At 39.4% G+C, this 15,332-nt stretch overlaps 1 protein-coding gene across 1 annotated transcript in view; it reads right to left on the bottom strand.

The window, feature by feature from the left end:
- The window catches only part of CECR2 (cat eye syndrome chromosome region, candidate 2), a 63,110-nt gene extending 49,311 nt beyond the window's left edge, over nt 1-13,799 (bottom strand). The window contains exons 1-6 of the mRNA XM_015564221.1: nt 13,708-13,799; nt 10,137-10,320; nt 7,806-7,945; nt 6,940-7,044; nt 3,197-3,246; nt 2,276-2,436 (exon numbers count right to left, since the gene is read on the bottom strand). Of these exons, the coding sequence (XP_015419707.1) occupies nt 2,276-2,436; nt 3,197-3,246; nt 6,940-7,044; nt 7,806-7,861 (372 nt within the window). The 5' untranslated portion in view covers nt 7,862-7,945; nt 10,137-10,320; nt 13,708-13,799. The remainder of the gene's footprint in view (nt 1-2,275; nt 2,437-3,196; nt 3,247-6,939; nt 7,045-7,805; nt 7,946-10,136; nt 10,321-13,707) is intronic.
- Nucleotides 13,800-15,332: the final 1,533 nt, after the last annotated feature.

Genomic DNA, 15,332 nt, shown 5'->3' with positions numbered 1-15,332 from the left:
GTTTTTTTAATACACCAATAATGAATTCTTAGAAAGAGAAACTAAGCAAACAATCCTATTTACCAATGCAGCAAAAAAATTGAGATTCTTAGGGATAAACTTAACCAAGGAGATGAAAGACTTGTACTTGGAAAACTACAGGACGTTGGAAAAATAGATAGAGGAAGGTATAAAAAGTTGAAGAATATACTGTGCTCATGGGTTGGTAGAAGTAACATGATTAAAATGTCCATACTACCAAAGGCAATCTACAGATTCAATGCAATTCCTATTATAATACCAAAGATGTATTTCACAGATCTAGAACAAATACTCCAAAATTTATATGGAACCAAAGAAGGCCCTGAATATTCTCAGCAATCTTGAGAAAGAACAATGTTGAGGAATCCCAATACCAGATGTCAAGTTATACTTACAAAGCCACTATCCTCAAAACTGCCTGGCACAAGAATGGGCATGTAGATCAATGGGACAGTACAGGAGGACTCATTATGCTCAATTAATATTTGATAAACGAGTCAAGACAGCCTCTTCAATAAATGGTGTTGAGAACTTGCACAGATATATGCAAAAAAAAAATGCAACTAGACCACCAATTTATACCATACACAAGAATAAACTAAAAGTGGACAAAAGACTTAAATATAAGTTGTGAAACAATAGAAATCCTAGAAGAAACTATAGGCAGCAAATTCTCAGACATCTCTTGTAGCAATATGTTTATAGATACATCTCCTAAAGCAAAGAAAACTAAGGAGAAAATAAATAGGACAACATCAAAATAAAAAGCTTTTGCACAGCAAAAGAAACCATCAACAAAATGAAAAGGGAGCCCACGGTATGGAAGAATATATTTGCCAATGATATATCGGGTAAAGGGCATGCCTGTGTTGTGGGCGTAATCCCCAGTGGGAAATGTGCAGGAGGCAGCTGATCAATGATTCTCTCTCATCATTGATGTTTCTAGCTCTCTCTCCCTCTCCTTTCCCCTCTCAAATAAATAAAAATATACTAAAAGATAACTGGTGAAGATGTGAAGAAAAGGGAACTGTAGTATACTGCTGGTGGGAATGCAGACTGGTGCAGTCAGTGGGTGCAAGTGGCGGCTTCCGCCCCGATCTCCCCTGAGGGCTTCTCCACCTCCCCCTGCTCCTGAAGGGTGATTGGGGCAGCAGCCGCTGCTTGCACCTGCTGCTGGTGCTGGCCCCAATCGCTCTGCGCTGTCAGCGGCTGCAAGTGGAGCTGGAGCTGTCAGCGTGTGGAAGTGAAGGCAGCGGGAATGCGGAGGATGGGCTGAGACCCGCCCCTGTGCCCGCTGCAACCTCGTGTTCCACAGTTCCTTTCAAGGTGCATGAATTTGTGTACTGGGCCCCTAGTAATTTATAAATATTTTCTCTTCATATTTTATTGTCAGGCTGTCAAATTTTTTGTCTTCTATTAACATGTACTAGAATTATGGAAATGAAACAAGCAAAGTAAATTATTACTGAGCACCCACCACGGAAAGACATTACATTAGGTGCTGTGGGGGTCAAAATGATGAGTAGGACACAGTCCTTAATCTAAAGAACCTTAAATTCACAATGGAATTAAGTAAGGGATGAATTAACATGTTAGGGAGGACAATCCTAAAACTAGGAGCAATGGACAGCTCAAGGAAATAATGACTTTAAGTGGAGTTTTTAGGAGAGAAGTATTTGAATGGGTAGGGAAGTAGAGGGGAAAAGATGTTTGCAAAAGTCAGAAATTAGGATGCATATACATGAAAACATAGGCTGTATGGTTTATGAAACTACAACTTGCCCTGAAGTGTAGAAGAGGGCATACAGCTCAGATGGAGCTGGTAAAAAGAGCTGGCACTGGATATACAAAGACAAATACTTGTTAGAGATTGTTGCTTAGGGGAAAAGAGACAGACAATAAGATGATGATGGGGAAAAAAGCATGTAGAGAGAGTTATGCAGAGGGTGATATGAGACACACCTGAGGGTTCAGGGAATGTTTCCTGATTGTGAAAAGCCACTCTAAGTAATGAAGTAGGGGGTGGGTGTGGAGGGTTTAGGACTTCTTGGATAAGGAGAATTAAATTATGTTGTCCACAGTCAAGGCCCATGAGTGACATGAGGTCCCATTATAATATTCCAGAGAATAAAGGATAAAGGTCATACCACATCCAGGAGACAGTGGAATGTATTAAAAGCTCTAATGAATAATCCTTAAAACAATGAAGCTTTACACCTAATACAGAGGGGAGGAATACTTTTCCTTTGCATACCTTCTGGGCAATCATGTTGCAGATCTCGGGTAGGAAATCCTCGCTGAGGAGCTTATAGAGCTGCCGTTCTCGAAGGGAGGTCCTCTCTCGAAAACTCTCAGTGACCTGTCTCCACTCTTCTTCTGTTTGGCACAGGAGCCACCAAGTGCCTTGACCTGGCCCTTGGGACCCGGAAAAAGAAAGGATGGGTTCATTAAATAAATCCTCTTTTCCTATTTATTCTCAATTTTGTTTTTACTCTGGCTCATGAGCAAAACCAGGAAATCAGAATAAAAGACCTACTCCTTTTTAATTTGAAGACTGATAATGTATACTTTTGATTTTCCTGTTACTATCACTGTTTACAGCTAACAGTGAATACTGACCAAAAGCAATATAAATATAACTTTTGTGACCTTTATAGGGTAGATGTGAATATAGTAGAAACGTTTAAATGTTTATTTTTTCCTATGCAAATAGTTTTGATCTGACCTTTTGCAGCATCTTCCCCATTTCACAGACATTAAGATACTATTATTAAATTTATATTCTCCTCCAAATTATGCGATTTGGATTACAAAATTGAAATCTCAATAGGAAACCAGTATACTCTCTTATGTAGTAAAGCATTTTACATTAAAAAGATTGCTTGCTCTTTCAGAAGTTGCTCATTCACCTAAATGTTTGGGTAGATATTACACTGAGGCCAGGTAACAGGGCAAAAGTGAAAAGAACTACTCCTGATATAAAGTTATCCTTCAGGAGAGACGGGCACAGAATAAAGTACAAGGAAGAGAGAACTGAAGGGCAGCAAGGCTAGTTAGATGGTACTGCAATAATCATAACTGTGGTGTATGACTCTGGAAAATGAGAATCCCCATCACAATACAAATCAATTGCATTGACTTAATCCTTTCCAAAAACTCCAGCAGAGGTCATTACCATTTCTTGTCTGTGGCTCAGATGCCATGGAATTTTTGTCCTGCTTCTCACTGAAAAAGAGATTAACAATTAAACACAGACATGTTCAAAACTGTTATTTCCCCTATCAGGTAGACACAACTAAATGTGTGTGTGTGTGTGTGTGTGTGTGTGTGTGTGTGTGTATCAAGAGGGTAAGGTTATAAGAAATGACTACTGAAAAAATGAATACTAGGATGTAGATGTATTGGAATAGAGAGAAAAAACTGACATAGGGACTCATTGTTATGGTAACATCAATCATAGGAAAATATTAACTTTTAAAACATTAAAAAATATCAAATAGAGGAGTGTTAACAGTTAAATACCAAGAGGGGAAAAAAGAACTATAAAGTGTTAACAGTTAAATACCAAGAAAAAAAGAAGTATAAAGATTCCAATGTTGTACTCCCTTAACTCAAAGCTACACTGAAGATACGGCATACAAGGGTGGGCAAAAATAGGTTTGCAGTTGTAATACAAATAAATAATTAATAAATAATAATACAAGAATTAACTGTTTCACGTATTAACAACTGTAAACCTCCTTTTGCCAATCCTATATTTAAATTTAGCCTCATATATGGTAGAGGTTAAGGACAAAGGTTAAGAATAAGACTTGGCACTAACCATGACCTTGTGAAAATTAATTAATGTTTCTATAAAATGGAGTTGTTAATATGCTGACCTTACAGGGATGATGGGCATTAAATTCTAAAATGCGAAAATGTTCAGCATGAGTGTTAAGGATCATAATTATTTGTACCCTGAGTCATACTAGACATATTGTTCCACAGAACTTTATGTGCGAATAAAAATGTGCTATATTGTTTCTGTCAATTTGGTAGCCATGAGCCACATGTGGCCACAGAGCACTTAAATGTGCTGTGGCTAATGTGACTGAGGAACTGAATTTTAAATTTTATTTAATGTAAAAATATTTAAATATAGAGCTATCAAGAATAAAATCACTGTTAGAGGCACGAGTCTATGTATGCTTGATAAAAGATTCTAAACAGTAAAACCTCAATATAATGGACTAATTTGGGTAAGGACTGCCCATTAAAGCCAAAAGTTAGTTATATAATAAAGTAGGTTTTCTGAATGTGTATGTTAAAAATTGACAAATTAGTTTAGTTTACCTGTTTTAACTAATGTAGACACATTTGTATAATTAAAATTAACTATGTATGGAAGGTTTAATTTCAGTTTTCTATATGTATAACTGTAATTTTAAATTTATACTGAAGCAATTCAATAAATGCTGTATTCACCAGTCACTGCGAGTAAACAAATGCATGTGGCTGGGGCGTGGCTTAGTGCATGTGGGAACATCCATGGTACAAGTAGAAACTGCTGCAGAAAGTCACACCAAGTGACAACAGAACCAATTACCTGCAAGATGTGGTGTGACCATGTGCTATTCATTTGCTGAACATTGTTTATAAGAGGTGACTCTTGGATTTAAATGTAGACTATAATTGTAGATATGTAATACTTATTATGTTGGCAAAATTACTAAAGTGTTTTTTTTCAAAATATGGCCTGTTCGCAAAAATCTGTTAAAAATAACAATGAAGCCCTGGCTCAGTGGTTAAGCATCAACATGTGAAACAGGAGGTTACAGTCCAATTCCAAGCCAGGGCACATGCCGAAATTGTGGGCTGTATTCCCAGTGGAGGGCATGCAGGAGGCAGCCAATTGATGATTCTCTCTCATCTAAGTTTCTATCTCTTTCCCCCTCTCTTCCCTTCTTCTCTGTGAAATCAGTTTAAAAAAGCACACACAAAAAACCTAGTGAATTAATAACAACAACAAAAATAACCGGTAGCAAGTCTTGGTTAAAAGCATTTTAAAATCGCCGAAACCGGTTTGGCTCAGTGGATAGAGCATCGGCCTGCGGACTGAAAGGTCCCGGGTTCGATTCCGGTCAAGGGCATGTACCTGGGTTGCGCGCACATCTCCGGCGGCGGATGTGCAGGAGGCAGCTGATCGATGTTTCTCTCTCATCGATGTTTCTAACTCTCTATCTCTCTCCCTTTCTCTCTGTAAAAAATCAATAAAATATATTAAAAAAAAAAGCATTTTAAAATTAACAAGGTGTTAATTTTCACATATGACATATGGACTGGAAATTTTGTCCATTAAATCCAAAGTCCATTAAATTGAGGTGTGCAAAATTGAGGGTTTACTGTATTCCTAGCACTAACGTACTTTAATTTCATTTATAGAGAAATGGAGATAGATATGAAGCAGCTTTTTGAATACTTAAGGAGGTATAGATTGCTAACAAAATCCATAAACAGATGTTGTGTGTACAGAACATAATTTTAGGACATTTCTCAGAAACACTGTGGAAAGAAAGCTGCAATCTGTGGTCTAATTTCTGAAAGTTAAGCAGAATACTGAATCTTAAATGTAAAATAAAATCAAATTCTGATAGGTTTATTCATAATCTGATTCCTAGACATACTTTTTAGTTGTTAATAAATAACACAGTAAAAAATCTGGTATTTCAAGCATTTAGATTATTTATCAATGCTAAAATTTAGAGGGAATGAGCAGACTGACGTGTCATTCGTTTTTAAGAATACAACCTAACTTCCACAGGTGTATAAAAACAGATATGATCCTTAAGTATATTTACACAGTATAGGTCAGATTCTGAAAACCCTTCACTAAGATTCACATGCTACAATTTCCTAAAAGATAATGACATCCTAATATATAAAAAGCCAGGGGCTGTCATGACCAAAACAACCGGACAGACGACCAAACAGCAGCTGAGTGGGGCGACCAGGTCAGCAGGTGGGGTAGTGAGGGACAACCAAATGACTGAACAGCAGGCTGTGTGGGGCAACCAGGCCAGCAGGGGGTACAGTTAGGGGAGATCACCAGGAGGCATATGGGAGGGCAGTTTGGGGTAAGAAGGCTGGCAGGCAGAGTGGTTGGGGGGATAAGGCAGGCAGGCAGTGAATGGTTAGGAGCCTGTGGTCTTGAATTGTGAGAGGGATGTCTGACTGCCAGTTTAGGTCTAATCCCTGCAGACATCCCCCAAGGGGTCCTGGATTGGAGAGCGTGCAAGGCTGGGCTGAAGGGACCCTCCCACCCCGCCTCCCGCCGTGCACCAGGCCTCTAAAAATTCCCAAATGTAACAGAATCTCTTTTTCTTTGCTAAAATTAAATATAAAATACTTTAAAACATGTTTAATAACTTGCCTTTATTTTAGGAAATTGAATTCTAAACATAACAAAGCAGGTTTGCTACTAAAATCTCCCTAATGGGAAAGAACTAACCCTAAACTTATATAAGATATGTCTATTAAAATGCTGATTATTAACACAATCACAGAATTAATTTGCTCCATGTTCCTATAAAAATGTGTGACACAACAAATTTTTTAGAAGTTAATACATACTGAATGAGCATAGTTTTTCAATCTGTTACACTGTCACATTCATTGTCTACTTCAAGTTAATCATCATTCCTATTAGTACGTCCACTGTCCAATAAAACAGGTTACCTAGAAAATAGGTAACCTGCTAGAGGTCATGCAGCTAGGGTTTCTGATTTCCTAGTACACAGTCCTAATTCCATGAGGATTCTGATCCAGGTCTCCGTAATTTAGGTCCCATGTCCTTTTCACGGCATGAGTAACAAGTGAAAATAGGTTCCTTTCAGCAAGAGGATCTAAAACCGTCAAGGACTAACAAGATTGTCTTACCTCACTATAATCTCCTCCTGTAGTTTCTTCCGTTTGGGGGGTCTTCCTCTTCTTTTTCCTGTTTTCCCAAGAATGCCTGAGCCATTTTTTTGTCCTTCACTTTCCCTAAGAAACAGCATATTAAATAGAAATGTTTTATCATAGTACTGACAGCATATTAAATAGAAATGTTCTGTCATAGTACTGATGTATTTTAAGTACTGCTTTCCTAGCCATGAGGCTACTGAAATAGATTAACACGTTACGCGCCCAGCCTGTTTTGTCTTCCAGATGGAAAGTATAGTGTCAGTCACTGGTGACTGACTGGGCGCTTAATGTGTTAAATACAGCCATCATAGGGAAAGGGCAGGATGACTTCCAATCTTCCATTAGAATGCTGAATCAAGGAAAACTGACATTTTACAATATTAAAATCTGAGTCAGACCTAACACTTTCCTAATAGTGAGCACTGCTCCCAGCAATAAGAAAGGATGGTAGCATCATTACAGGATGCTATGGAAAGGATTCTTCCTCATTTAAGAGTAGTTAGTAAGCCTATGGATCAGACATTGAGTACAAAAGAGGAAAACAATGGCAGTGAAATGACTGCACTGCTAAGAACCTACTGTATAGAACAGTTGCTGATAAGGGAAGTGGTGCTCCTCAGAAACCTCACAGCAAAACAGAACCTTTCACCACTTGCTATTAGTGGCTACAGTTCAATTCCTTTTTATTTCTGTATGAAACAACTCCCTTTCTATCTCTTTGCAGGTGTGCTGTCAGAATTAATTCCTTAATAAGAAAAAAAAATAGTGCTGCTGATGCATTTAGTTTTAATGACATTTCTGTACACTAGCTACCAAAGCTCTGATCTTAAACAATGTACCTGCTCAAAGAGAGTTCTCTGTTGGATTTTCCTTGTATTGGGTCCTCCTTGTACATTCGAGTTCCATAGAAATACCAATATAGTGCCCCAGAATTATCTTCACCTAATGGCTCCACGCGGAGACTGTCTGCATCTAGACCCTAGGTTCAAGAACAGGAAAAAGAGGTTTGGGGATATGGGGAACAAAAGAGGAGAAAACTTAATAAGGATTCCAAATTTTTACTCAGATATACCTTATATTTAAACATGCCCAAATACCTAAGTAATATTCAATCAGGGCATATGAAATACACATAGAATGCTTCCCATCCCTATCACTGCTCCCATTTCATCTACAAAAAAGAAATCAAAAGGAATTTTGATGAACACCCTATCTAATGAAAGAGTAATATGCAAATTAACTGCCACTCCATGACAAAGATGGTGGTGCCCATAGCAGCCGGGTCAGGACGCTGGCAGCATCACCCCAGCAATGTGAGCCCAGAAGGCATTGCTGTGGCAACCCGGAGCAGGCAAGCACTGTCTGTAGGCAGCGCCCAGAAGGACCTGCTTTGCCCATCGCCATGGTGTGGAGCAGGCAGGCCCTGCAGAGAGCAGAGAACCATGGGGAGCGGGCCTAAGCCATCAGAAGGACATCCCCTGAGGGCTTCTGGATTGAAGAGGCTGCAGGTTGGGCTGAGGAACCCCCCTCCCACCCTCACCCTCCCCGTGCACAAATTTCATGCACCAGGCCTTTAATCCTATATAATAAAAGCATAATGTGCAAATTGACCAAACAGTTGAACAACAGAATGACCATCCAGGACCACACTATGACACTCACTGGTGCTAGGCCAGTCAAGGTGGGTGTGATGCAATTGGTGGGGGGCCTAGCCATCACCCCATGATCACCCTGTAGAGCAGCGGTTCTCAACCCGTGGGTCACGACCCCTTTGGGGATCGAATGACCCTTTCACAGGGGTCGCCTAAGACCATCGGAAAACACATATATAATTACATATTGTTTTTGTGATTTATCACTATGCTTTAATTATGTTCAATTTGTAACAATGAAAATACATCCTGCATATCAGATATTTACATTACGATGCACAACAGTAGCAAAATTACAGTTATGTTGTAGCAACGAAAATAATTTTATGGTTGGGGGTCACCACAACATGAGGAACTGTATTAAAGGGTCGCGGCATTAGGAAGGTTAAGAGCCACTGCTGTAGAGGGAGGCCTAGGCCACTGATGGGCAGGCTGCGGCGGGTGGGCAGGGCCTCCTTCTGCGAGGGAAGCCCAGGTCCCAGCAACTGGGGGAAGGCAGGCCCACTTTTGCACAAATTTTGTGCATTGGGCCTCTAGCATTATATATTTGGCTTGACTTATTTTATGTGTGCATCCATAAAAGAAAAGACAATTACAACAGAGCAGAATCTGCTGTATGAAAGCTGTCTCACATGATCCTCTATTGTAGATCTATCATAAACTACAATACCCACTTTACCCCAGGGTCATTGTTATTAAAGTCCTTGAATTTTCAGTAGACTGTGCTAAATTGCCCAATGATTTTTATATCATGTACATGAGTAGGGCTGAACTGAGAGTCATCAATATATTTGATCATTTCTAACTGAACAGGGTTAGAAATTGACCTTCCTATGAATGAAAAGCAATAGCCTACACCCTCCCACTCTGAGACAGACTTCTAAATAGATAACAATAGAATAAGGGGTAGCAAAGAACTATACCTTCCTTCTCTAGCACTTTTTTTATAATATGTATAAACATGTAGGGACAAACTTCACTTGCATAAACATGTTAAAGTCTTCGACTTTCAATAAATATTTTAATTATGTTAAATCAAATTTCAGACTTTAGGAAACATGTTGGTGTTTTTCTTCCTCTAGGGCAGCGATTTTCAACTGGTGTTGCAAGAATTTTAAAACATGAAATACCTGACTATTTAGATAGGGGCAATGACCTCTTTTCCCTTAGATCAGTGGTCGGCAAACTGCGGCCCCTTGAGTGTGGCTCTTCCACAAAATACCACGTGCAGGTACACACATACAGTGCGATTGAAACTTTGTGGCCACGCTCAAGGGGCCAAAGAGCCGCATGTGGCTCGCGAGCCGCAGTTTGCTCACCACTGCCTTAGATCATTAAAAAAAAAAAAAAGACAACAGCTAACAATACCCATTCTATGTGAATTTATCAAAATCATACCTATTTTTTGGTCAGATCAGACAAAAATATATTTTTTGGTGTGCTGAGAAATTTTAGTGTGCCATGAGATGAAAAGGTTGAAAATTGCTGCTCTAGGGCAAGGGCTTGCCAGTTAAGCACCTTGAGAAGATCGAAGACATCATCTGCATCTAGCCGGTAATCACAGAGGCGGTGTAGGATCTCCACACGCGTACGAAGAGGCAGGTCTTGGAAACTGGCTTCTCTCAGTGGGTTGGGTTTCCCTTCCTCCAGTTCCCAGCGGTAGTTAATGATGTCCTCTAGGTAGCTGTGGAATGTCTGAGGCCTAGCCAGATGGCCCCAATACAAAAATACATTAATATAAAATACAGAGAGTAGGTAGGGCAGGGGAAAGAGAGCTGGTGGTTTGACAGCTGACAAATCTTAAATAGAAAGCAGAAAATGAAGGGGCAGTAACAAGAAGGGTCTGAAAGTCCCTTTCTGAAGCCTCATGTTATTATACTATTTGGACTTTCTATCGACAAATTCCAAAGAAAATGAATATGTTAAGAGTTTCTCACAGAGTAGATAGTTTTATTTTAGACCACTGATAGCACATTCTGCTAAAATAGGTAAAAGTTTACTAATCAATGGTATGGATTGTGGAACTGAGGCCAACAGTCTTATCTTTGCTTGTACAGATAAAGATAATACAGAGTTTGGATGCCACTTCAAAACTAGGTCTATGACTTAGATGACAAACAAAAAGGAAACTCAATGTCTGCCTAGCCTAATTAATATATTTTATTGATTTTTTACAGAGAGGAAGGGAGAGGGATAGAGAGCTAGAAACATTGATGAGAGAAACATCGATCAGCTGCCTCCTGCACACCCCCCACTGGGGATGTGCCCGCAACCAAGGTACATGCTCTTGACTGGAATCGAACCTGGGACCCTTGAGTCCGCAGGCTGACGCTCTATCCACTGAGCCAAACCAGTTTCGGCTGCCTAGCCTAATTAATTTTATTTCAGGTTAAAATGCAAAGATGAATAATACCTCTCTAGAATACAAGTATTTACTCCAATGTGCAACTATAATTTTATATTCTGTTATACATAAATTTTAGGGCATATTATAAAATACTATATTCTAAATTCTGAAAATGGCTTAGAAAAACTATAGGAAACATTTAAGGCAGCTTGATGGCAATCTAAATTTTTTTTCAGTTAGAGTTTGATTGGAAATTCTCTGTATTTTGATAAGTACCTAATAAAGTGTTAAAGTGTTTGTCACATGGTTATTTTACACTCCAATTAATGAATCTGGTTATAATGTCACTTAATGATTTAAAAATTTTTTCTCACTAAGCAAAGATGTCTTACAGGAATTATATGTCAGCCCTAGCTGGACAAAGTGCAGTTCAAACTGGTAGTAAAAAGCTGATAGTGTTGCAATGATGAATTTGAAAATAAAAGGGGGTATTTTTTTGGTATCGAGGAGTATGAAGATGACAATATCTCTTTGGTAATAAATTCCTTTACCACATACTTTCTAGAATTCCTAATGCACACCAAGAACCTCAAACAACAAGGCATGTTTTTCCTAGAGTAAAATAAAATGAGGAATCTATGACATTGAGATCATTTCACCAGAATGATAGCTTCAGTGGAGACAGTGGCAGGAGACAGGCTGGGCCAGGCCAGGGAAAACTTCCATATTCCAGTGTGAGGCAATGGAAGCACAAACATACTAACCCAACAAACACTGTAAATGTACAGTGTTGTTCTTTGTGCCTACAATCTGCCTGAAAGCCTCTACCTATCCCAAAGAACTGCATGATTGATATTCCTTTCCAATAGCACCTTTATCCTACTCAGTTTCAATTGTATCACTTTTGCTAACAGTTTTCTTGGCATCTCCATACCACCTTACCACGAGATACTTGACAGTTTACAATTTAAGACAATTCATTTTCCTTGTACATACACTTGATCTTAGCCAAAATGCGATCATTCTCTTTGTATATAAATATATCTTCTTATATAAATCTACTAGTGTCCTGATGCACAGATTGATGCACAATGAAAGAAAATTAATTAGAAGAAATATTTTAATATTGCTATTAGCCCTTTCTCTATAACGGAAGTGGCAACGAAATTCACAATCAACAATGACAGATGGAAACACATGCATGCAACTAGCACCAGCGTTAGCTTTATATGTATCGTGCATGCGCGAGTCAACTTAACCTTTTATAGATATAGAATAAACTTGCTTAATCGCATCTTACTAATGAAAATAGGATTCTACTGAGTCTCCTATCTACCTACTCCAGGACTTCCATGAGGATCAAATGAGATGAGGCATGGGAAAATGCTTCACATACGTTTGGTTAAACTGTAAAATGTTTGCACCTGGCTGTAATGCAAGTCGGGTTCCTGGGCTGAAGAAATTCCAAGGAGGCTAGTCACTAGGGAAAGGAAGCCGGGCATTGGCTATGTGACATCATTACCCAGCACCCACAGCCACCACTTCCGGGCTGGGCTGTGGGCCACATTTTGTGCCATGGGTCTTGGCAGCGTTGGCTGCAATTTGGTGGGGTGTTGCTCCAGGGTGGTGACGAGGCCTAGTGTTAGTTTGTCAGCACCAGGTCTGTGTTGCCTTTATTTATTTTTAAATGGCCAGTGCGCGTCATGGCAGCTCCTGCGTTGAGCGTCTGCCCCCTGGTGGTCAGTGTGCAACATAGCTAACGGTTGGAAAGATGGACACTTAGCCATATATATATATAAATCCCTTTCTTTAAAACATCTGAAATTCAAGAAGAAAAACAAAAAACAAAATATTTTCATTGATTTTTTACAGAGAGGAAGGGGGAGAGAGAGAGAGAGAGAGAGAGAGATAGAAACATCGATTGGCTGCCTCCTGCATGTCTCCTACTGGGAATCAAGCCCCCACAACCCGGGCATGTGCCTTGACCAGGAATCAAACCCGTGACCTCTGGGTGCATGTGTTGACACTCAATCACTGGGCCACACCAGCTCAGCAAAAACAACTAAAAAAAGAGTTTTTATTGATTTTAGAGAGAGAGAAACACTGAAGTAAAAGAAACATTGTCTTGATGGTGTGGGTCAGCAGTTGAGTGTAAACCCAGGAACCAAGAGGTCACTGGTTCAATTCCTGGTCAGAAAGAATACAGAAGGCAACCGATCAATGTTTCTCTCATCTTGATGTTTCTCTATCTCTTTATCTCTCTCTCCCCGCCTCTCCCTTCTTCTCTCTCTAAAATCAATTAGAACATTTTAAAAAAGTCAACTGCAGAAAGAACCAAACACAAGACTTGGGAATCCATTTGTAAATACTCAGTTTACACTGTTATGTCGTTTTGGCTAATGATCAGTACTGGTTTGTTAGTTGACATGAAACATCTTTTTTTTTTTTTTTAAAAAATATACTTTATTGATTTTTTACAGAGAGGAAGGGAGAGAGATAGAGAGCTAGAAACATCGATGAGAGAGAAACATTGATCAGCTGCCTCCTGCACATCCCCTACTGGGGATGTGCCCGCAACCCAGGTACATGCCCTTGACCGGAATCGAACCCGGGACCCCTCAGTCCGCAGGCCGACGCTCTATCCACTGAGCCAAACCGGTCTCGGCGACATGAAACATCTTGATGACTGATTGATTGGTTGGTTCTCTCTCCAAAAAATTTAGTAAGATCAGAATTACTCACGTGATATCCCTTCGTTGATAGCAGCCCTGAAGCAAGCAGGCAATCAGGTCACTAATAAACTCTGCATCATCTCTGTGAAGAGCTGCTTCTAACTCCTGAGAAGGAAGAGAGAGAGAGTTGAGAGATCAAACACAGAGATTTCTTAAAATCCATCTGCCTTGCCTCCCCACCCCCTGATGCCTCTCCCAAGCATCTTAATGGTCAGTGTAGCAGAAATGCTAGTCATGGATCAACTCTCACCATCTTCCCCACAATTACTGCTAGAGGAGCAACTTGAGTTCAACTTCCTGTTTTTCCATGGGGTTTATTTCTCACCTTGCTCCTTCCCCAGCTCCATTCTTTTATCAGCACACGAAAAGAAATACGTACACATATACCACTTTTTATAAATCAATAATTATCAAAGAATTTAACTTACATAAATATGCTGTACTGCTTTCTATTTTTTTAAATATATTTTTCTTGATTTCAGAGAGGAAGGAAGAAGGAGAGAGATAGAAACACCAATGATGAGAGAGAATCATTGACTGGCTGCCTCCTGCATGCCCCCTACTGGGGATCGAGCCTGCAACTTGGGCATGTCCCCTTGACCACAATCAAACCTGGGACCTTTTAGTCTGGAGGCCAATGCTCTATCCACTGAGCCAAACCATCCAGAGCTGCTTTCTATTTTTAATGGCAAGAGACTAAAGGATCAAATATGTAATTAGTTAGAAACTTTTCTTCATTTACTGATCTGCAACAGCTTAAAAGAAGCACTATAGTTTGAAAAAAGCATTGGTAATAAGTTGGCATTTTTTATACTTTAAGTACACTATACCTACATGACTGATGATAGATTACCAGAACTGAGATTAATCTTACATCATCTGGAGAGAAGTGAGGTAATGTCTATATTAATGGTCTAAGCCTAGGTGAGATGCATTTGCTTTCATTGGGGATCAGGTAGACAACGCCAAAGCCTGTTTTGGCACAGCATTCTAAACAAAGATTAGTTGGGTGCTCTGAAGCTACAAGGTCAAAAAGTGACAGGGGAAAATTAGGACATCCTATTTCTCTTCTCAATCTCCCAATAAACCAGTATTTTCTGAGGTGATGGAATATGTTCTAAGTCATGCAAAGTTTTCTTTTAAACAGGGTCCACTATGCTTATGGTTTGACTAGCTCATAATCAGTTCTTTATCCAGATTTATTTACCAAACTTTCAAGGATCTTATTAATAGTTCTGAAAGCACAAAGTATGTGTAAGATGTAATTCCTGACCTTAAACCTTGCTGACTGGCTATTTCGAGCCAGAACTTGCTTGTGTGACTGGCTACTTTTCTTTTAGTAGCTTTGGCAACTCACAGTCTCCCTTATTGTCCCACAGACCAGTATGTTGTTCTTCAATAATAGTTCAGGTGTAGACACGATGTTGTAATTGTCTTGGTAAATATGATGCCAAGAACCAAGAAAAGGGCGTAAGACAGGTAATACAGTCTGTTGTAACTTTCACCTATGTATATCTTGAAGTAGCAAATATAGTCACTCTAACTTTCACAAAGTATCCTTACTAAAATTCCATATTTTATTATTTTTTGCCAGATTATATGTCTTCAATTTGATGTGTCCTCTACTTGAATCAG

Source organism: Myotis davidii, unplaced genomic scaffold (genome assembly GCF_000327345.1).
Source record: "Myotis davidii unplaced genomic scaffold, ASM32734v1 scaffold961, whole genome shotgun sequence".
In the NCBI taxonomy this organism is placed as follows: Eukaryota; Metazoa; Chordata; class Mammalia; order Chiroptera; family Vespertilionidae; genus Myotis; species Myotis davidii.
This window is presented reverse-complemented; position numbering and strand designations above follow the sequence as displayed.